General features: G+C 48.3%; 1 protein-coding gene across 1 annotated transcript in view; it reads right to left on the reverse strand.

Annotated features, from left to right (window-relative positions):
- LOC144596954 (WD repeat-containing protein 64-like) overlaps positions 1–23,755 on the reverse strand; it is a 99,049-nt gene that overhangs the window by 28,257 nt on the left and 47,037 nt on the right. Inside the window, exons 13-18 of the mRNA XM_078405851.1 lie at positions 21,713–21,841; positions 18,410–18,537; positions 15,921–16,058; positions 11,915–11,990; positions 2,385–2,424; positions 437–546 (exon numbers count right to left, since the gene is read on the reverse strand). Of these exons, the coding sequence (XP_078261977.1) occupies positions 437–546; positions 2,385–2,424; positions 11,915–11,990; positions 15,921–16,058; positions 18,410–18,537; positions 21,713–21,841 (621 nt within the window). The remainder of the gene's footprint in view (positions 1–436; positions 547–2,384; positions 2,425–11,914; positions 11,991–15,920; positions 16,059–18,409; positions 18,538–21,712; positions 21,842–23,755) is intronic.

Genomic DNA, 23,755 nt, shown 5'->3' on the forward strand with positions numbered 1-23,755 from the left:
CAGCTCGTTCCATACACCCACCACCCTTTGTGTAAAAAAGATATTCCTATTTCGGCCCCTCAATTTAAGCCTATGCCCTCTAGTTCTCAATTCCCCTACCCTGGGCTCGAGATTCTGTGCATTTACCTGATCTATTCCTCCCATGATTTTGTACACCTCTATAAGATCACCCCTCTATAAGATCACGCTCATCATGTTGCACTCTAAGGAATAGTCCTAGCCTGCTCAACCTTTCCCCATAGCTCAGGCCCTCGAGTCCTGGCTCGTATATCTTCTCTGCACTCTTTCCTCTACCATGATGCCCAAAACTGAACAGAATACTCTAAATGCGGCCTCACCAACATCCTATCTGACTTCAAAATCCAAGGATCTTCTATCCAAGGGAAGTAATGGTCGCCATGATTTTATAATTCAAGGACAAAAAATGTAATATTACCTCTAAACTCCAAAACTGAACAGACCCGTCCTGATGAGCTGATAGTAGAATGGGACTAGGTTCCACTGCAGGCAATGGTTCAGGTTCCTCGGGTGCTGGTGGATTGAGCTCTATTAAATAAACGAGAAGCAGAGTGTTCACCAGGACATGCCTTTTATGGGACAATATAAAGTAAAAGCAAATGGTGGAGTACACATTCACTTCCAAAACATATGAGAGTCAGGGTCTTCAAATGTTTTGGACTGCAAGTGAAAGGTGTCAATTTTTAATTTTTTAACAGAAAGTTCAGCTGTTTTTCTTATTTGCCTCTTCCATCCTCTGCTGCTCATAGAATTTAGTTTTGTTTAGTTTAATTTAGAGAAGCAGAAACAGGCCCTTCGGCCTGCCGGTGTCCGTGCCAACCAGCAATCACCCGTACACTATTTTTGTCCCACACACTAGGTAGAATTCACAGAAGCCAATTAACCCACAAATTTGCACGTCTTTGGAGTGTGGGGGGGATTTCGGAGTACCTGGGAGAAACTCACGCGGTCACAAGGAGAACGTATTAAATCGATACAGATAGCACCCATAATCAGGATTGAAGCCGGGTCTCTGGCACTGTAAGGCAGCAACTCTATCGCTGCACCACATGTTTTAGACTGCAAGTGAAATGTGCTAATTTTAAATTTCTTCAGCAGAAAATTAAGCTGTTTTTCGTATTTGCTTATTCCATCCAATTTGTTTTAGACAATTTCCCAGATGCTATCACTTTCATTGATTGGATGAGGGGGGTATTAGATACAGGGAGAGGTTGGACAGACTTGGATTGTTTTCTCAGGAATGCCGAATGTTCCAGAGGTGATCTGATAGAGGTATGTACAATTAACAGAAGCATAGATTGGGTAGACAGTCAGAACCTTTTTCCCAGGATGGAAAAATCTGATACTGGAGGGCATAGCTTAAAGGTGTGAAAGGCAAAGTTTAAAAGGGATGTGTACGGCAACTTTTGTCTGGAGTGTTGGACGCCAAGGGGATATTTATATAGAAGTACATAAAATTATGAAAGGCACAGATAGGGTAGACAGTCAGAAACTTCTTCTGGAAGAAGGATGGAAACATTAAATACTTGAGGGCATAGGTTTAAGGTGAGAGGAGCAAGTTTTAAAAGAGATGTGCATGGCAACTTTTTTACACAGAGGATTTAGTTTAGTTTAGTTTAATTTTGTTTAGAGATACAGTGCGGAAACAGGACCTTCGGCCCACCGAGTCCACACAAACCAGCGATCCCCGCACATTAACACTATCCTACACACACTAGGGACAATTTACATTTATACCAAGTCAATCAACCTACAAACCTGTACGTCTTTGGAGTGTGAGAGGAAACCGAAGATCTCAGAGAAAGTCCACGGGGAGAACGTACAAACTCCATACCGACAGCACCTGCAGTCGGGATCGAACCCAGGTCTATGGTGCTGTAAGCGCTGTAAGGCAGCAACTCTAGCATTGCGCCACCGTGCAGCCATTCAGGCAGATATGACAGCGGCATTTAAGAGGCTGTTGATAATGAATGGGATTGGACAAAATCTTTCACAAACCCTACAGCTGCATGGTGGTGCAGCCGTACAACGCTTACAGCGCCGGAGACCTGGGTTCGATCTCGACTATGGGTGCTGTCTTTATGGAGTTTGTATGTTCTCCCCATGACTTGTGTGGGTTTTCTCCGAGGTCTTCAGTTTCCTCCCACATTCCAAAGACGTACAGGTATGTAGGTAAATTGGCTTATAAATGTTTACAAAAACCCCCCAGTGTGTGTGTGTCGGATAGTGTTAATGTGCGGGCATCGCTGGTCGGCGCAGACTCTGTGGGCCGAAGGGCCTGTTTCCATGCTGTATCTCTAAACTAAAATAGGCATAATGAAATTTTGAAATATTAAGAAATCAATTAACCCTCAAGAAAACCTTACCTGCTTGGCTATATTCAGAGGCTGTGTAGCTCTCAGCAAACTGCATGCAATAAAACAATTTAGAAGAGAATGGTTAGATTTTACAATTTACAAAAATCTAAGTAACCAACTGAGTTGATTGCCAAGGTTAAATAAATTTCACATTTCCCTAGAATAAGATACAGCAAAAAATAACTCACAGATTAAAATTATATAATTATGTGTATTTAGCGATCTTAAAATAATTTTGAAATCTTTACTAAATCTAAATAATATGTTTATGTATATTGGTCAACATTAGAATAATTACAAAATCTCTATGATTTGCTCCAATTTTCTACAAATCTAAAAGATTTGTGGCAGCTTATAAACTATTTTAGGATACTGAGCACATCTTATTGAAATTACAATAGTGAAGAACTTATGGAATTTGCAACAGGTAAGTTCATTCCATAAATGTAGATAAGTCAAAAAGCATGGAGTCGTGTAGTCAAAAAGCATGCTGTGTAATCAAAAAGCATGGAAACGGCCCTTTCAGCCCTATTCACCCATGCTAACCAAGATGCTTATCTAAGCTAGTCCCATTTGCCCATGTTTGACACATATCCCTTTAAAACTTACCCATCCGTGGACCTGTCCAAATGAAAACCCTATTAAAACGTTCCTATCCATGTACCTGTCCAAGGTAACTGATGGCATATTAACCCAAATCAGTTCAGCCCTAACCTGTAGTAGAATCATAACATCACGATGCTGTACTGCTGTACTCTCTGGAAGATAATTCCTTGTCAATCAACTGGTCAATAGAGCCAGTCCCTGCCATGCTAACTACCACTTTGCATTTATGTTCCAATATACTACCAAGTAACATCAAAAGATATTTGGAATCAGAATTGCACAGTTGCATTGTTTTAGGTTTGGTTGGTGAAAAACCGCAGCTCAAGGTCTGTGAATGGTGAGGTTGTAAATATGGGGGATAGATCTACTGAAGAGTTTGGCATCATTGGAAGAAATTCTGACTTTGCATTGTAGTGATGGAAATTTAATGATTCATGAAGAAATCATAAGAGAAGTAGATAGGGTAAATGCACAGAATCTTTTACCCAGGACAGGCAAATCAAGAACCAAAGAATACAGGTTTAAGGTGAGGAGGGAAAGATTTAATAGGGACCCGAGGGGCAACTTCTTTACACAAAGGGTGGTGGGTATATGGAGCAAGTTGCCAGAGGAGGTAATTGAGGCAGGAACTATAACAACGTTTTAAAACATTTAGGCAGGTACATGAATAGGATAAGTTTAGAGTGATATGGGACAAACACAGGCAGGTGGGACTAGTGTAGATGGGGCATGCTGGTCAGTGTGGGCAGGTGGGACTAGTGTAGATGGGGCATGCTAGTCAGTATGGGCAGGTGGGACTAGTGTAGATGGGGCATGCTGGTCGGTGTGGGCAGGTGGGACTAATGTAGATGGGGCATGCTGGTCAGTGTGGGCAAGTGGGACTAGTGTAGATGGGGCATGCTAGTCAGTATGGGCAGGTGGGACTAGTGTAGATGGGGCATGCTGGCCGGTGTGGGCAGGTGGGACTAGTGTAGATGGGGCATGCTGGCCGGTGTGGGCAGGTGGGACTAGTGTAGATGGGGCATGCTGGCCGGTGTGGGCAAGTGGGACTAGTGTAGACGGGGCATGCTGGCCGGTGTGGGCAGGTGGGACTAGTGTAGACGGGACATGCTGGCCGGTGTGGGCAGGTGGGACTAATGTAGATGGGGCATGCTGGTCGGTACGGGCAGGTGGGACTAGTGTAGATGGGGCATGCTGGCCGGTGTGGGCAGGTGGGACTAGTGTAGATGGAGCATGCTGGCCGGTGTGGGCAGGTGGGACTAGTGTAGATGGGGCATGCTGGCCGGTGTGGGCAGGTGGGACTAGTGTAGATGGGGCATGCTGGCCGGTGTGGGCAGGTGGGACTAGTGTAGATGGAGCATGCTGGCCGGTGTGGGCAGGTGGGACTAGTGTAGATGGGGCATGCTGGCCGGTGTGGGCAGGTGGGACTAGTGTAGATGGGGCATGCTGGCCGGTGTGGGCAGATGGGACTAGTGTAGAGGGGGCATGCTGGTCGGTGTGGGCAGATGGGACTAGTGTAGATGGGGCATGCTGGCCGGTGTGGGCAGATGGGACTAGTGTAGAGGGGGCATGCTGGTCGGTACGGGCTTGTTGGGCCAAAAGGCCTGTTTCCAGGCTGCGTGACACTATGGCCCCCTAACTGCACTCATCAGCAATCTGACCTCACAGATATGATGCTAACCAACCCACCCACCAAAAAAAATTATATTGATAGGAATAGTTAATGGCCGAGAATTGACTACAGGGGACGTTTGGAGATTATGGCTGGGAATGAGATGAGAACCTTTCCCGAGGGATGAGTGATTTAGAATTATTCAGGAAAATCTAATCCAAGATCATTTCGAAAGGAAACGATTATCAATGTATACAATACAATATATCTTTATTGTCATTGTACCCAGGGGTACAACGAGATTGGGAATGCGCCTCCCATACGATGCAATAATTTAAGTAATTAATAGCAACCCAACTAATGTAGATGGGGCATGCTGGTCAGTGTGGGCAGGTGGGACTACAAATGCAAATCAGGCAGCACAGTGGTGCAGTAGCAGGGCTACTTCTGTGGTGAGGAGGAGACCGGGCTACTGCCTCACAGTAGCAGGGCTACTGCCTCACAGTGCCAGAGACGCGGGTTCGATCCTGACCTCTTTTTAAAAAATTTTTAATATAAAAGTTTTATTCCAAAGAAAAACATACAAAGATACTAAGCAAAATGTGATCAAACAAAGCCGCCTGTATCGGCAGTTTACAAAATAAACAATTATCACATTAAAATCCCGCCATCTCTGTCAACAATACATTCAACCCCCCGCGGCGACCAGCGTTCCCGGAAGGCCTCCAGAGTCCCTGTGGACACCGCGTGTTCCCTCTCCAGGGACTCACGGGCACGGACGTAAGCCCGGAACAGGGGTAGGCAGCCGACTTCTGTGAGGCCGTCGACTGCCCGCTGCCTGGACCCGCGGATGGCCATCTTGGCCAGGCCCAGGAGCAGACCGACAGGGAGACCCCCTCCTCCCTCCTGACCCTCCCCCCTCTGTACCGACCGGGTGCCCAAAAATTAAAAGCGTAGGGCTAAAATTGAGCCAGAACTTGAGGAGCAGCCCCTTCAGATACTGGAACAGGGGCTGTAACCTCACGCACTCTGTATACAAATGGTACACGGTCTCCTCCTCGCTGCAGAAGCGACAGGCGGCAGACGAGACCGTGAACCGGCTCAAGTACCTGTTACAGGCCACAGCCTTATGCAACACTCTCCACCCCAGGTCCCCGATGTAAAGCGGGAGGACACCGTTATAGAGAGACCTCCATTGGGGACCGCTCCCGCCGTCAGGTGGTAACACGGGGGTGTCCGGACGGAAGACGAGAGCGAGGAAGTGGAGAGTGTGCAAGAGCAGCCTGTACAAGACGCGCCTCTCCGCGTCACGGAACGGCACGCTGGGCATCTGGGAAAGCCGGCTCGTGTTGCGTGGGGCCGGCTCTCGGGAAGGGACCCGGGCCGTGGGCCCGATGAGCAATTCCAACGGAGCGGGGATAAGCCCGGTTGGAATCGCTCCACGCACACGCCTCTCCCCGACACCCACCATGACAGGGTGAGGACCGGCCCCCCTCACAACCACAGCACCCCCCTCCCCCTGAGGAGCAGCGCCCTGGCTGAAGGTGACCAAATTCCTGGCTCTCAGGAGATCACGGTAAAAACCAGACAACTCCCGCCTAGCGCACTGATTCATGCCCGCTACCGGGAGCCGTGATCCCTCCTGGAAGCAGCGCCCCCGGCAGAAAAAGTATGTGGCCAGCGAGTGCCATCTGGGAGGGCACTCGGAGTACACGTACCTCTGCAGGGTCCTGAGTCGGAGGGCTGCCACCTGAGTGCGGACGCAGACCAGCGCCTGACCGCCCTCCTCCAACGGGAGACTCAGAACCCCAGCAGAGACCCAGTGGTTCCTCTCACCCCAGAAGAAGTTAACTAACCTCCTCTGTATCATGGCGATGAAACGAGAGGACGGGACCAGAGTGGCCAGCCGGTACCACAGCAGAGAGGCCACCAGCTGGTTTATGACCACAGCCCTACCCCAATATGATAACACACCAAGGAGGCCTGACCAGCGCCCCACACGGGCGATGACCTTCGCCTCCAGCTCCTGCCAATTCGCCGGCCAAGCCCCCTCAGTGGGACTCAGGTAGATCCCCAGATAGAGGAGGTGCGTGGTGCTCCACGCAAAAACTGCCATCTCCTCCGGCAGGGAGTCCACCTGCCACCGACCCAGCACACTTCCCCCAGTTGATCCTGGCGGAGGATGCGGCTGAGAACACCCGCTGGCACTCACGCATCCTCCGCAGGTCAACAGGGTCGGTGAACATTAGTAGCACATCGTCGGCATAGGCCGAGAGAACCACCTTCACCCCCGGCCCCGGCAAAGCCAAACCTGCCAGCCGCCTCTGTAGGAGGCACAGGAATGGCTCCACACATTGGGAATAAAGCTGGCCGGACATGGGGCATCCCTGACGAACCCCCCTCCCAAAGTGAATGGGAGCCAACAAAGAGCCATTGATCTTGACCAGGCACTCTGCAGCAGCGTATAGGAGCCGGACCCGGGCCACGAAATGCGGTCCAAATCCAAACGCCCGCAGAGTCCCAAGAAGGTAGTCGTGCTCCACCCGGTCAAACGCCTTCTCCTGGTCAAGGGAGAGAAAGGCAACTGACTGACCAGCCCTCTGGCACAGATGGATCAGGACCCGGACCAGATGGATATTGTCCTGGATGGACCGGCCCGGGACTGTGTAGGACTGGTCAGGGTGGATCACATGGGACAGCACGGGCCCCAGGCGATTGGCCAATGCCCGTGCAAAAACGTTGTAATCCGTACTGAGAAGAGAGACAGGGCGCCAGTTCTTCAAGAGGCGGAGATCGCCCTTCTTGGGCAGCAGGACGACGACTGCCCTGCGCCACAAGAAGGGCATCTCCCCGGTCGCCAGGCTCTCCCCCAACACCTTCACATAGTCGCCCCCCAGGACACCCCAGAAGGCTCGAAGAAACTCCACAGTCAGCCCATCCAGCCCCAGAGACTTGCCCCTCCTGAGCTGGTGCAGGGCACCAGTCAACTCCTCCAGAGTTTGGGGAACATCGAGGCGCTCGGCCACCTCTTTGCACACTACGGGTAAGCCCTCCCACAGCACCCCTTGTGCCTCCCCACTAGATGTTCCCTCGGAGAACAGAGTGTCATAGAACGACCAAACTGAGGCGCCGATCCTCTCCGGATTCGTGACGGAGGAGCCATCGTCCACAAGCAACTCGACAAACTGCCTGCGGGCACCTCGGCACTTCTCCAGGGAGAAGAAAAAGGGGGAGGCGCGGTCCAGATCGTGCAACATCTGGACTCGCGACCTCACATACGCGCCCCAGGACCTCCTCAGCTGCAAGTCCCTCAGTGCCCCTTTCTTCTCCTGGTACTCCTCCCACTCACACGAGTCCCCCTCCGTCTGACCCAGGCGAGACTCCGAGTCGAGCAACTCTCTCTCAAGCCGTCCGATCTCGGAGTCCCGCCCCTTGGTCGACCCCCTCGTGTAGTCCTGGCAAAACAGACGTAAGCCTTCCCTACATCCCACCACTGCCTTAGGGAAGGGAAACGCCCCTGCCTTTCCCTCCACTCCGCCCAGAACTGCTTGAATGAATCCCGGAACCGGCGCTCCTCCAACAGCCGGTTGTTGAAGTGCCAGTACGTGGACCCTGCCCGTGTGCGCGTCGGGATAAAGTCCACTCGCACCAGGCAGTGGTCCGAGCACGGCTCCAACCGCATGGAGGCTGCCGAGACACAGGACACATAGTCCTTAGACACGTATACACGGTCAATCGGGAACCACCCCCCTTAAACCTGTACGAGAAGGCGCCGGAGTCGGGATGGAAATTCATCCAAGCATCTACTAGCTCAAAAGAGTCCACCAACTCCCTTAATGTCTTTACTGCTGCCGGATCGCGCTGAACGCCAGAGCGATCTCTCGCCTCAAGGGTACAATTAAAATCACCCCCAAGGAAAACACACTCCCCCCGATCGATGGTGTTCAACAGCGCGGTCACTTCTTGTGTTAACCGCGTCTGCATAGCACCGCTCTTGGGGGCGTACACATTAATAAAGTGTAACGGCACGCCATCCAGGCGCACGGCCAGATACAACAACCGGCCTGGTACAATGTCCTGCACCTTGACGATCTCCGGCTGGAAAGATGGGGCCAACAGGAAGGCCACTCCACTCGAAATGGAGGTGAGATGGCTCATGTAGACCCCCCCTTCCCACTCCAGGAGCCAGGTGGGCTCGTCACTAGCCACAGTGTGTGTTTCCTGCAGGAAGCTCACCGCGTACCTCCCGTCCCTCAGCACCGAGAGATGGTGAAACCTACGGAGAGACCCCCTGCCCCCATTAATATTCAGGCTGGCTATAGTGAGCTTCATTTTGAAAGCGCACGAGAACTTTTACCAGCCCCCCGTGACGGAGTGGAGCCGCCCCGAGCCCTCTGCCCTTTCTTTAGGGACTTAAAAAGCTCTTGGAGCTGGCGCCGCTCATTTTTCAATACACCTGCCTCATTCTCCTCCTCCTGAAGGATGGCATAAATGGACTGCAAGGGTACCGTCAGGTCCGACCAGCGGTCGACAGCCAGATCTGCCTTATTCCTCTTCCCTCTGCTGTCCTTCAGAAACTTCCGGAGTTCCCAGATATCAACAAGCCGAGACACGGGGCTGCGGGTGGGACAGTCCATCAACTCACTGTCGCTGGACTCCACGTCCCCCTCCTCCTCCCACTCAATGTCTGAGCCCGAGTCTGGATAGTTCTGACTCCCAGCCGCCTCGCTCACCCCTCCCTGTGAGGTGGGCGGGTCGGCCACATCACCCGGTCCCCCCTCCGTCACCATCCCACCCCCAGGATCAGTGACGGGGGCAGGTACCGGTACCTCTAACTGTGGCAAGCTGCCTGGTAAATGGCCAGGCTCCTGCACACCCCCACCGCCCTCTGTAACCGGATTGGGGGCAGTGATGTCGGAGGAAGTCTCCGGGGCGGGCAGTGAGCGGGCCCGTCTGGAGTCCGACCGAAGGACACGATCCGAAATGACCCTGTCCTCCTTCGCACCCAGGGCACCCGCCCCAGCACCGTCACCCAGAGAGTCCCTGTCCCCCACCACCAGGGGAACCACCTCGCTCTGGCCCTCAGGGGGCGATGTTCCCGGAGTCTCCCCTGCTCCCTCAGCCGGTGGGGCAGCACACCTCTCAATAGGACTCGTAGCCTCAACGGGGAGCACAGGCTGGTGACCCACCCCCACACTCAAGTCCCCCCCATCAATCTTCCCCTGGTCACCCTCTAAGCCAGCGGACGCACTCCCTGGGGGAACAGCCCCCTGGGGTAGTGTGTCACCACTCTCAGGTGGTCCCTGCACTACGGAGGCATTCTCCTGCCCACAGGAAGCATGCATTGGGTACTCTGCCTCAACAGGGGAGAAACGCCTCCCTTCAGGTCGCCCCTGACCTTCAGGGCCGTTCTCCGTGTCAGAGGACCCATGCCTCCTCCTCTTATAACCACTAGGGTGCGGTGATACAGTCAGCTCCATTACTGAAGCCTGTTCCTCCGCCCCGCCATCTACCTGCTCATCCTCTCCAGCCTTCAGACCCTCAGGCTTCCCTGGGTTAGGCTCAGAGGCGAGCTCGATAATATCTACTGCAGGGGGACCCTCATTAAGGTGACCTTCTGCCTGGCGTCCCGCTTGAATGTTCTTCTTCTTGTTTTTAACTTTCTTACTCTTCTGTCTCTCCCAGTGCCCCTCATCCACCCCCCACACTGCACCGGCATCCCCCGCCACAGGTACGGGACATGGGGGTGGTGGGGGAATGGGGGTTGGGGGCAAGGGAACAAAGTCATCACGGGCCACCGTGGTAGAACCAGCAGCCCCAGATGGGCCAGCACTGCCTTCCTGGGCCACCTTGGTAGAGCTGGCAGCCCGGGGCCTGGGACAATTGCTGTTTGCATGCATGGCAGCGTGCTTGGCCCGTGTTCCAAAACACGCGATAGCAGAATCCTTCCCATTCAACCTCAAAACTCCCCTCCATATCAATCCCCTGTGCCAGCTGTATGTACACGCGGCGATTGAACGTTAATACATGCTGCATCTCGGGATCATCCAACCTATGCAACAGTTTGGTGGGCCCAGACCGCACCTCCCCCAGCTTAGTTACATGTGGGAGCAGGAGCCCGTCCGGAACATAAGGGGGAACGTTGGACAGCATGACCGGCAGCACGGGCCGTCCCCATGGGTCCACCGCCATGTAAATCCCAGCCACCGCGATCCCCCTTTCCAGTGCGGTAGCCACCGACTGCTCAGTCTTTAGGATGACAACAGCCTTCCCACTGACCACCGCCCCTGCGATTATGGCCTTCTTGCCAACAGTCTCCCCTAGCGCGGTTAGCACAGCCTTGAAGGTAATGTTGCCCTGCAAGGTCACTTTCACCCCATGTATACGCCCCAACAACTCATGGCCCTTAGTCACGGAGACTGCCGACTGTACGGCAGCTGCATAATTCTTAGGGGCCGCCATCTTTAGGGCGTGGAGCAAAACAAAACGTCTCAGTTTTTTATAAGTCAAAGCAGTCTTTCTGCTATTGCTGCACCTCCACGCATTTGCAGCAGTTTAAAGTCTTGTGAAGGCTTTCCTGGCAAAGCAACAGAAGCAGTCTCCTCCTGATAAGATAGGGAAAAGTCCGTGCCAATCCTCCCGTCGTAGAAAATGGAGCTTCCGGAGGCTTCTTCCCCAGATCTCGGTCGCCCTCCCGGCTTCAACGAAAATCCAATGCACTGTTGCCGTACTTACCCGGCACACCTGGACCGGGCAAAGTCGGTGTGGGAGGGAGCTTTCCGATGCTACAGACCACAAACACCGCTCTAGACTCAGCTCCCACCAGTTCAAGTGCAACTTGGCCTTCCGCCAGCCACTGCCGCTCCTACGACTTTCAGAAAATACGAACAAATCCTCCCCAATTAGAGGACTCTTTCAACAAAGAGAGTCTCTGCTTTCCGACAGAACTCCAAAAAGCAAATTCTGACTGCTTTCGTCTGTCCTCGCCAAACAAATCCTTCGAAAATAATCAAATCCTCACAGCCAGCGCCAGACACCCACGTCCGATCCTGACCTCGGGTGCTGTTTGTGTGGAGTCTGCACATTCTCCCTGTGACCGTGTGGATTTCGTCCAAGTGCTCTGGATTCCTCTTACATCCCGTGCCGGTTCGTAGATTAATTGGCCCTCTGTAAATCCCCCCCCCCCAGTGCATAGTGGGATAAATAGTGTGAGCAGATAATCAATAGTTGGCATGGACTCGGTGGGTTGAAGGGCCTGTTTCCATGCTGGATCACTAAACTAAACTAACTTAAACAATGACTTATACAAAGGGTTACTTACCCTGAACATTATGCTGAGTTTTGATACGTCCTTTATAAGATCGATTGATTCCTGGGACACGACCTCAGGCTGTACCCTGAGGATAAAGCATTGAAGGATAAGGCAGGGAATGCATGAAGCAGGGCTGCCAACTACTGGAATCGTCCTTGACATCTCAACTTGTTATTGATCCAGCGCTTCAGCATTTACAATGAAAACAAAATGATTTAATTTCAGAACTTAAGAACAGCCCTCACCAACGTCTACAGATGTGCCATAGAAAGCATTTAATCAGTATGCATCACAGCATAGTTTGGGAACAGCTCCATCCAATTGTCTATACAAGAAATTGCACAGAGTTGCGGATACAGCCCAGACCATCACACAAACTAACCTCCCTTCCATTGACTCCACCTGCACTTCACGCTGCCTTGGCAAGACCAGCAGCATAATCAAGGATCAGTTCCACACGAACATTCCCTCTTCTCCCCTCTCCCAACAGGCAAAAGATACAGAAGATTGAAAACGCACACCTGCAGATTCAAGGAGTTTCTTCCCAGCTGTTATTAGGAAACTGACCTGTCCTCTCACCAACTAACGAGCAGACCTGACCTCCCATCTACTTAATTGGAGACCTTCGAACTGTATTTGATCGGACTTTACTGGACATTATCTTGCACTAAACGTTATACCCTTTATCCTGTGTCTGTGCACAGCGGACTGCTTGATTGTAATCATGTATAGCCTTTTCACTGACTAGATAGCACGGAACAATGAAAGCATTTAACTGTACCTCGGCGCACGTGACAATAATCAGGAAGCAGAACATGAGATCCTGCAGATTTTTCCAGAATGCTGGATGGATTAGAATGTTTCAGCTACAGAGAGAGAGGTTGAATAGAATTGGATTGTTTTATCTGGGCTGTCAGAGAGTCTACAAAATAATGAGAGGCATAGATAGGGTAGACGGTAATGTCCAACACCAGAGGGCGCAGCTATAAAGGTGAGAGGGGGAAAATTTAATGGAGATGTGCGGGGGTAAGGATTTTTACACAGAAGTACTGGGGGCCTGGAACACTTTGCCAGGGGTGGTGGTGGAGGCAGATACGATAGTGGCGTTTAAGAGGCTTTTAGATAGGTACGGTGCAGGGAATAGAGATATGGATCATGTACAGGCAGATGAGATCTGTTTAACTTGGCATCATGTACAGCACAAACATTGTGGGCCGAAGGGCCTATTCCTGCTGTACTGTTCGATGTTCTTTGTTCATTCGGTGTGCCCGATGTGTCACTCCTTACACCGGCAAGGCCAAACATAGACTATGCCACTGTTTCGCCAAATACTTGCCTCAGATTGCCAAATCCTGCTGGATCTCCTGGTTGAACACTGTTTAAACCCCTTTCCGTTCCCACACTTACCCTTACTGTCCTGGACCTCCTCCATTGGCAGAGTGGGGCCACATAAGCTCGAGAAACAGCACCTCATATTCCAGGTAGCTTACAACCTGACCACATGAACATTGAATTCTCCAATTTTAGGTAACTAACCTACAAACATGTACCCCTCTTCTCGTCCCCACTTTATCTCCACCCTTTCCTGCACCTGCACCTGGAGTACTGTGTGCAGTTTTGGTCTCCAAATTTGGTCTCCAAATTGGTCTCCAAATTTGAGGAAGGATATTCTTGCCATTGAGGGCGTGCAGCGTAGGTTTAATAGGTTAATTCCCAGAATGGCGGGACTGTCATATGTTGGAAGACTGGAGCGACTAGGCTTGTATACACTGGAATTTAGAAGCATGAGAGGGGATCTTATCGAAACGTATAAGATTATTAAGGGGTTGGACATGTTAGAGGCAGGAAACATGTTCCCAATGTTGGGGAATCCAGAACCAGGGGCCACAGTTTAAGAATAAGGGGTAGGCCATTTAGAGCGGAGATGAGGAAAAACTTTTTCAGTCAGAGAGTTGTGAATCTGTGGAATTCTCTGCCTCAGAAGGCAGTGGAGGCCAATTCTCTCAATGCATTCAAGAGAGAGCTAGATAGAGCTCTTAAGGATAGCAGAGTCAGGGGGTATGGGGAGAAGGCAGGAACGGGGTACTGATTAAGAATGATCAGCCATAATCACATTGAATGACGGTGCTGGCTCGAAGGGCCAAATGGCCTACTCCTGCACCTTTTGTCTATTGTCTATTGTCCATTGTCTATTGTCTTTCTTCCCTGTGCCCCAACTAGGTTTGCACCCATTTCTCCCCTTCCCTCTCCTCTTCATTCCCTTCCACCTAAATTCCTTTGTTTGACTTCATAATTCACACCTCTACAATCCTTATCTTACGCTTTTTGTCTTTTCATCTTTTGTCTTTGAATAGTACAGGTGTCAGGGGTTATGGGTAGAAGGTAAGAGAATATGGTTGAGAGGGAAAGATAGATCAGCCATGATCGAATAATGGAGTAGACATAGAAACATAGAAACATAGGTGCTGGAGGAGGCCATTTGGCCCTTCGAGCCAGCACCGCCATTCATTGTGATCATGGCTGTGGCTGCCTTCTCCCCATATCCCTTGATTCCACTAGCCCCTAGAGCTCTATCTAACTCTCTTTTAAATTCATCCATTGAATTGGCCTCCACTGCCTTCCGTGGCAGTGAATTCCACAAATGCACAACTCTCTAGGTGAAAAGGTTTTTTCTCACCCTAGTTTTAAATGGCCTCCCCTTTATTCTTAGACTGTGGTCCCTGGTTCTGGACCCCCCCAACATTGGGAACATTTTTCCTGCATCTAGCTTGTCCAGTCCTTTTATAATTTTATACGTTTCTATAAGATCCCCTCTCATCCTTCTAAACTCCAGTGAATACAAGCCCAGTCTTTCCAATCTTTCCTCATATGTCAGTCCCGCCATCCCAGGGATTAACCTCGTAAAACAAGGAAACAAGATCCAATTGAGGTGAAGGGGTGCGCAAGAAACAGGGTTCTGGTTTGTTTTCCAGGGAGAAAATGGACAGCGACCTTAGTATATTTAAAGGCAGTACAGAAGCTGGGACCTGGTGTTTAAAGAAAATGCAGAAAAAAATAAGTGCAAGGATGTCACTCAAAAATAGGCAGGTTGTATCAGTCGGAAGAAGGGTCCCGGCTGGTAACGACACCTATCCAATCCCTCCACGGATGCTGGTTGACCTGCTGAGTTACTCCAGCACTTTGTGTTTTGCTTGGGGAAGTTGTACAGTTCTGTAGTATTCATTTGACATCCTTGCACTCTTATTTTTTTCTGCATTTTCTTTAAATACCAGGTCCCAACTTCTGTACTGCCTTTAAATATATGGTTGCTTTCCATTTTCCCCCTTGAAAACAAATCAGAACCCTTTCACCTCAATGGGACCTTGTTTCCTGCGCACCCCTTCACCTCAATGGGACCTTGTTTCCTGCGCACCCCTTCACCCCATTAGGACCTTATTTCCTGTGCACCCCTTCACCCCAGTGGGACTTTGTTTCCTGCGCACCCCTTCACCCCAGTGGGATTTTGTTTCCTGCGCACCCCTTCACCCCAGTGGGATTTTGTTTCCTGTGCGCCCCTTCACCTCAATGGGACCTTGGTTCCTGCGCACCCCTTCACTCCAGTGGGACCTTGTTTTCTGCGCACCCCTTCACCTCAATGGGATCTTGGTTCCTGCACACCCCTTCACCCCAATGGGACCCTGTTTGCTGTGAACTCATTCACCTCGATAAAATAACCCCCTTAAAATGAACCTCTTTAAAGTAAACTATTTTAACATTTTAAAATGCGCTAGGATATTAACAGTAATAACTAATAATCTGGAAAATCTGTCAGCCAAGCACTACCAAAATTATTGAGGATGCCGGATTATTGGAGTTATATCATATAATAAGCAGCTTTACAAACAGAGGATATCGGTCAGTTCTGACAGTCCATTTTCTCATACAGACCCTTTCAGCTATTTTTGCACCATTTTGCATTCTATAAAAATAGAAGAATCTAAAAAGAAAAATCTTATTAAATAATTGGATCATTTACCTAGCAGCCTCGTGTTCAATAGATGTTTTTTTGATGGGAATAAATTTGACAACTTGAACCTTGGATGACTCCACATCCATTATTAAATCATTCTGTTCATTTGCTTCCATGGTATCGGAAAGTTGTTCTTCATTAAATCTAGAATCCAAAGCAGACAACTGGTGTTAAGAGTACATTTGAGAAAATCATGTTGTCGAGTGTCAAGAGTGCTTCATTACCATCTTTCGACAAAATGGAACAATGAAATTCTTACTTAGAGTCATAGAGTTATCGAGTCATAGAGTTAGACAGTGTGGAAACAGGCCCTTTGGCCCATCTTCCCCATTGGCAAGCTGGACAAAAGGGCCAGTTTCAATGCTGTATGACTCTAAGGATTTTTCCGCAGTCTATGATCAGCACCCCATCCAACAGATTAACTATTCGCATTCTACATCACAGCTGAACCAGAATCGAAGGCCAGATTTTATTAAAAGATTCATTGTCGTAACTATAGAGCAATGGTTGTTGCAGATACATCCATTCAGGTGAGTGGATATGTAATCAGAATTTCTTCCATGGAGTCAATGAGTAAATAGACAATGGACAATAGACAATAGGTGCAGGAGTAGGCCATTTGGCCCTTCAAGCCAGCACCGCCATTCAATGTGATCATGGCTGATCATTCACAATCAGTACCCCATTCCTAACGTCTCCCCATACCCCTGACTCAGCTATCATTAAGAGCTCTTTCTAGCTCTCTCTTGAATGCATCCAGAGAATTGGCCTCCACTGCCTTCTGAGGCAGAGAATTCCACAGATTTATAACTCTCTGACTGAAAAAGTTTTTCCTCATCTCCGTTCTAAATGGCCTACCCAGTATTCTTAAACTGTGGCCCCTGGTTCTGGCCTCCCCCAACATTGGGAACATGTTTCCTGAATGCGAATAGTCATAAAGTTATACAGCATGGGAACAGGCCCTTCGGCCCAACTCATCCATGCCGACTATGATGCCCCATCTAAGCTAGTCCCACCTGCTCCTCTTTGGCCCACATCCTTCTAAACCCGTCCGAGTGCCTTTAAAATGCTGTTATAGTCTCACTTGCCCACATTTGGCCCATGTCGCTCCAAATTGTTCCCATTCATTTATTGTCCAAGTCTCTTTTAAATGCTGTTATAGTATCTGCCTCAACTACCTCCACTAGCAGCTCGTTCCATATACCCACCACCCTCTGAGTGAAAAGGTTGCCCCTCAGGTTCATATTGAATCTTGTCCTTCTCACTTTACAGAGATGCCCACTTGTTTTTGATTCCCCTACCCTGGTAAAAAAATAAATAGCAGCGACCGGACAAACAACCTCTCCTGTCTATAAGGACAAACACAACGTGCTGGAGTAACTCAGCGGGTCAGGCAGTATCTCTGGAGAAAAAGGATCGGTAATATTTGGGGTCGGGACCAAAGAAGGGTCCCGACCCGAAACTTCACCCATCCTTTTTCTCCAGAGAAACTGCCTGGCCCACTGAGTTACTCCAGCACATTGTGTCTATCTTTAGTATAAACCAGCATCTGCAGCTCTTTGTTTCTACATCCTGTTTAGAAGGGTGTGAAAAGCATGGACAAATAGACATGTCATTTTAAATTCCCTCTTCAGTAGTTACGCTAACTGATTTGTAGCATCAACTTCAACCAAGATCGCTGTGTGGCTGAAGCAAGAGGCTCATCACCATCTGCTCAGTCCAGTCACACCGGCGTTGATCACATCCCGAGTGTTAACATTGAACAATGGGGCACACGAGGCAAGGGTTTTCTCCGGGTGCTCCAGTTTCCTCAAACATTCCAAAGACATGTAGGTTGATTGTTTCCTGTAAATTGTCCCTAGTTTGTAGGATAGAACTAGTGTATGTGTGATCACTGGTTGGCACGGACTCGGCGGAAGCTCACGGCTTGTCAATAATTCACAATTCCTTTGGCAGAATGGGCAGTGATCAGTGGGAAAGGCTGCTTGTGTGTAAATAATGAATGGAGATTTAAGGGTGGCACAGTGGGGCAGTGGTAGAGTTGCAGCCTTACAGTGCCAGACCCGGGTTTGTTCCTGACTACGGATGCTGTCTGTACGGAGTTTGTACACACTCTCTGTGACCACGTGGGTTTCCTCTGGGTGCTCCGGTTTCCTCCCACATTCCAAAGACGTGCAAGTTTGTAGGTTAACTGGCTTCTGTAAATTGTCCCTAGTGTTTCGGATAGAACTAGCAAATTGTTGATCTCTGGTCGGCATGGATGGGGTGCATCTCTATTGCAGGTTGTATCACTAAACTAAACTAAACTAAAATCTGAGTCTAGGACAGCTGCCACAAATATTATCACTTCGAATGGCATGGAATGGTCTAATGTTCTCAGTTCATTTGCGGGAACATTGTACCACATTAAGCCTCAGCCATTGGCATATTAAATCGCAGATTCAATATGATCTCTATTCAGCGGAAAGAATTCAAGGGATATTTTACTTGCTTACATTTGCAAGATGGCTGCTGTTTCAAAATTCCATACTATGATCAAGTTGGACCACCCAATTGCTAACAAGTGTTCAGCATAACTGTCCAGGAAATCAATGCCACACAATCCTACCTCATCCGGGTAGCCCTAAAACAATGCAAACCACATCATTAGAATTTGATCAGCTATCTTCCATTCAGCGGCTGTATTGAATTGAATTGAACTGAATATTTTATTGTCACATGTGGCAAGTCACAGTGAAATTCTTTGCTTGTATACCTCGCCAAGGTGTGAAAACATTCACCCATAAAGGGCACTTACAAGGTTACACATTCCTCCCTCCCTCCCCTCCACCATGCACCAGTTTCCCCTTTGTCCTTACCCTCTCCTACCCTCCCTCACTGAAAATCCCCCCTCGTATGTAGGATGGGATAGCACTAGTATTCGATAGGCTGAAAGGCCTGTTTACAAGCTGTATCTTTAAAATAAAAAGGAAATTGCTTTGTTAATTTTGGGTGTTAAGGTTGGACAATAACTTTGAGTTTTATAATGCCAATCAAACGTGATTGCAAATCAATAAGAGTTACACTGGTGGCCATACATGTTTGAGGCATAGAGTCTTACAGCATGAAACAGGCCCAACTTGCCCATGCTGACCATAGTGTCCCATCTATACTAGTCCCACCTCCCCGCTTTGGCCCATATTCCTCAATGCCTTGCCTATTCTTGCACCTGTTAACACACTAACAATCTGCTGGAGGAACTGAGCAGGCCAAGCAGCATCTGCTGGGGGAAAGGAATGGTCCACATTTCAGGTTATAACCCTGTATCAAGCCTGGCGCCACTGAGTTCCTCCTGCAGATTATTTGTCGCCCCAGATTCTAGCACCTGCAATATACCTTGTGTCTCCTGGTTAGATCAAAGGTTCAAAGGTCAGTTTATTGTCACGTGTACAAATTAAGGTACAGTGAAACTCCAATTATGAATCCTCATAAGTCAGAGGAGCAGACTTAGGCCATTCAGCCCGTCGAGTCTACTCCACTCGCTGTTAGCTTCCTCCCAGCTGCTCCTCGCCTATTCTGAAGTGAACGCCAACAGCTTCGCAAATTATGGGCACGGAATTGCTGGAGGCCTTTTTGCTAAACTAGATTGCATTTGACGACATCGGGCATTAGGAAATTCCTATCTTCCAATCAAGAGCAGTTTTTAAGATGAGATTTAGTGCCAACAATTACAAAAGGCAAGTAAATCGTTTTGCTGATCGTGGAGTTACAAGAACATGTGTTGCTTCCTCAATGCCCAGATTGAGATCACAAAGTTCTATCAACCATTGCCCGATGTTCTTAATTTCCTCCTATCTCTCCCTGAATTGTGAAGGAAGGCAGTGCAGGTGCTGGTTTACACCACAGATAGACATAGGATGCTAGAGTAACTCCGCGAGTCAGGCAGCATCTCTGGAGAAGAATAGGTGACATTTCGGTTTGAGACCCCTCTTCAGACTGAGAGTGAAGGGAGAGGGAAACTAGAGGTATACAGAACAGATTAGAGCCGGCACTGATGATCAAAGAGCCCACAATGGTCCATTGTTGGCTGTGGAGGTGGTGACACCGAGGGGATATGAACGGTAAAACTAAGCAGGACGTCTAGGGTGAGGGAGGGATGGAGAGAGAGGGAAGGCAAGGGTTACTTAAATGAGTTTAATGCCAACCTTCTCAAATGTTGACTGGCACCCTTACTTATGAGCTGTTTTGGGCCCCATATCTGAGGAAGGATGTGTGGCATTGGAAAGGGTCCAGAGGAGGTTTACGAGAATGATCCCAGGAATGAGTGAGTTGACATATGATGATCATTTGAAGGCGCTGGGCCTGTACTCACTGGAGTTTAGCAGGATAAGGGGGGACCTCATTGAAACTTACCGAATAGTGAAAGGCCTGAATAGAGTGAATGTGGGGAGGATGTTTCCACTAGTGGGAGAGTCCAGGACCAGAGACCATAGCCTCAGAATAAAAGAACGAACCTTTAGATTGGCGATGAGAAGGAATTTCTTTACTCAGAGGGTGGTGAATCTGTGGAATTCATTGCCACAGACTCCTGTGAAGGCCAAGTCTGGATATTGTAAGACCGAGATTGACAGGTTCTGGATTATTAAGGGTGACGGGGTTATGGGGAGAAGGCAGGAGAATGGGGTTGAGAGCCAAAGATAGCTCAGCCATGATTGAATGGCAGAGTAAACTTGATGGGTCGAATGGCTTAATTCTGCTCCTATAACTTATGAACATGAACAGCAGATATATAAGCATAGGACTTTGTAAACACAGTAGCAGTAGCTCTGCTCAACCAGTAGGGACCTGGGTTCGTTCCACAACCAGTAGCTCTACTCAACAACCAAAAGTCTGTAGCCTCCTTTTGCTCTGGTATTTTATTTCATTCTTCACATGTTTAAATTATAATGTTTTATTCTTAATTGTTTACTGTATATCGTGTTGTTACTTGCAAGCAAAGCACCAAGGCACATTCCTTGTATGTATACATACTTGGCTAATAAAATGTATTCAATTCAATTCAATTCAATTTAATTCAATTCAATTCAAATGAATAACAATAAAGTTTTACCTATATATATATATATATGTGTGTGTGTGTGTGTGTGTATGTGTGTGTATAAAACACATATACATACATACATACATATATACAGTACATACACACAGACATATATACACAGACACACATACATATAAATAAACCAAACAAGCAATAACAATGCAAATAAAAAAATAACGCCCTCAAGTCTATGTAGTCCGGAGCTTATTTGGAAGTTTGTAATAGTGAGTGAGAATTTTATTGTCATTCAAAACTATACACCAGACAAGTGCATATTTGAATGAAATTCCGAATAGCCTAGTGGTTGTAGGGAAGACGCTACTCCTGAACCTGGACCTTATCACTTAATATTAGGAGGCACGGAGGCGCAGTGTTAGAGTTGCTGTCTTACAGCGCCAGAGACCCAGGTTCAATCCTGACTACAGGTGCTGTCTGTACAGAGTTTTATCTTCTCCCTGTAACCTGCATGGATCTCTGGGTGCTCCGGTTGCCTCCCACACTCCAAAGACCAGCAGGTTTGTCGGCTAATTGTCCTTGGTAAAATTGTCCCTAATGTAGGATAGTGTTAGAGGGCAGGGATCGTTGGTCGGCATGGACTCGGTGGGCCGAAGGGCCTGTTTCCCCGTGCTATATCTCTAAACTAAATGAAAATTACTTAGTAAAATGCCCCATAATATTGGTAGAATAAGTTATAAAATGTCAATAAAGTAAAGTTTACCTGCTTCATGATACTGGACTGTCCACTGGGACTTTGACGCTGTTTAAAAGGGAATAAACTGTTTTCTATTTCCATGGCTATGTTTGGAAATGTTCCTAGAACTGAGAGAGAAGTTTCATCTTGTCCACCCTTTGGGGAAAAATGATCAGACATTGAATACATTTACCTTAAAGTTTCAGTGGTGAAGTTTCAATATGCTCTGGCTTCGCTACCCTGAAGTGGCTTATAATGGGACAGAGTCATTAGAATTAATATAGAAACCCATGCTCTGCTAGGTTCCATTCATATTCTAACCACTCAGGGTAAAATCCCTTGAGGTCCTGGAATAGACTATACATGTTGATTATTTATGTTGATGTTGTTAAGGTGGGAAAGGCGCAGAGATTTACAAGGATGTTGCTGGGACTTAAGGGCCTGAGCTATAGGTTGAGAAGGTTCGGACTTTATTCCTTGGAATGCAGGGGAAAGGGGGGGGGGGGAGGGGGGGGGAGGGGGGGGTCGTATGTATGGAGGTGTATGGGATCATGAGAGGAATAGATAGGGCCAACGTACAGAGACTTTTACCTAGAGGTGGGCAATCAAGAACCAGAGGACATAGGTTTAAGGTGAATGGGGAAAAATTTAATAGGAACCTGAGGGGTAACTTTTTTACACAAAGGGTGGTAAATGTATGGAACAAACTGCCAGAGGTGGCTGTTGTGGCAGTGAAGGGCCTGTCCCACTTGAGGCAATTTTAAGGCGACTGTCGGCGATTGTCAAAGTCGTAGCAAATCGCCAAACTTTTCTTTTACCCGACGACAATGACCACGACAATGCCGAGTCAGGTTGAGATTACAGCGTCTTTGGAAACATCACAAAATTCCCACGCTGTCAATGCTTCTCCGGCGTCCTAATTTTCGCTGAAATCACTGACAAGTCAGTAAGTACTTGAGAGTTTTGAACTATAACACCTTGTATGGGTTACTTAAAAACCAAGCATCACTGTAACAAGGCATAAACCGGATTTACTTCCAATTTACTAATAGCTGCATTTAAAAATAAAAGATTTTAAGTGGTTAAGTGGATTTTTGTGAAAAGTGTGTGGGCATTCTTTGAAAATGTATGGGAGATGCATATCTGGTTTCTGGGTTGCATATCTGGGTTGGGAGCCCACTTTAAATGTAATGGCTGATGGCCATAAACATTGCGAAATTCCCACGCTTACCTGACCGTCAAACTGTCGCTTCCAATCTACCTGTCAAATGTCCTGACGGTAAATAAATTGGTTAAACACAAGCATTTTATGGTATTTTGAAATGACTTTACTTATTTTAATATAATGTGCTTCTAAATGCATCTAAGGGAACCTAGCAAACCTGGGGACAGCATGCGACAGCGCCCGCAATAAGCAACGATACCTGGCGACAAGCCAGCTGTCGCCGAGAAATTTCACTCCGGATGATTTCTCGGCGACAGCCTAGTCGCTGGCAGTCGCCTTAAAATCGCCTAAAGTGGGGCAGGCCCTTTACCATCACAATGTTTAAGAAACATTTGGACAGGTATGTGGTAGGATAGATTTAGAGGGTTATGGACCAAATGCAGGCAGGTGGGACGAGTGTAGATAGATTCTGTGACAAAATTGCAAGTGATTGTTGTGGAAAGGAGGTTCCAGTCACCAGCCAGCTAAAATTATTGGCTAAAGATTCACAATCTAATTCACAATCTAAATTTACCTCTCTGGGCAAAAAAGTATTCTTGTCATCACACCGCCTTTGTTTTTGCCAATTATGTTAAATCTATCATCTCTGGTTATTAATACAATAGCACAGTGATAGAGCTGCTGCCTCACAGCGTCAGAGACCCCCGGGTTTGATCCTGACTTAGGAGGGCTGTCTGTGTGGAATTTATACGTTCTCCCTGTGATCACGTGAGTTTTCTCCGGGTGCTCCGGTTTCCTCCCAAAGACGTGTAGGTTTGTTGGTTAATTGGCTCCTTTAAATTGCTCCTGATGTGTGGGATGCGAAGGTACGATAACATGGAACGAGTGTGGATGGGTGGCCGTTG

Source organism: Rhinoraja longicauda, chromosome 9, assembly GCF_053455715.1.
Source record: "Rhinoraja longicauda isolate Sanriku21f chromosome 9, sRhiLon1.1, whole genome shotgun sequence".
NCBI classification, from domain to species: Eukaryota; Metazoa; Chordata; class Chondrichthyes; order Rajiformes; family Arhynchobatidae; genus Rhinoraja; species Rhinoraja longicauda.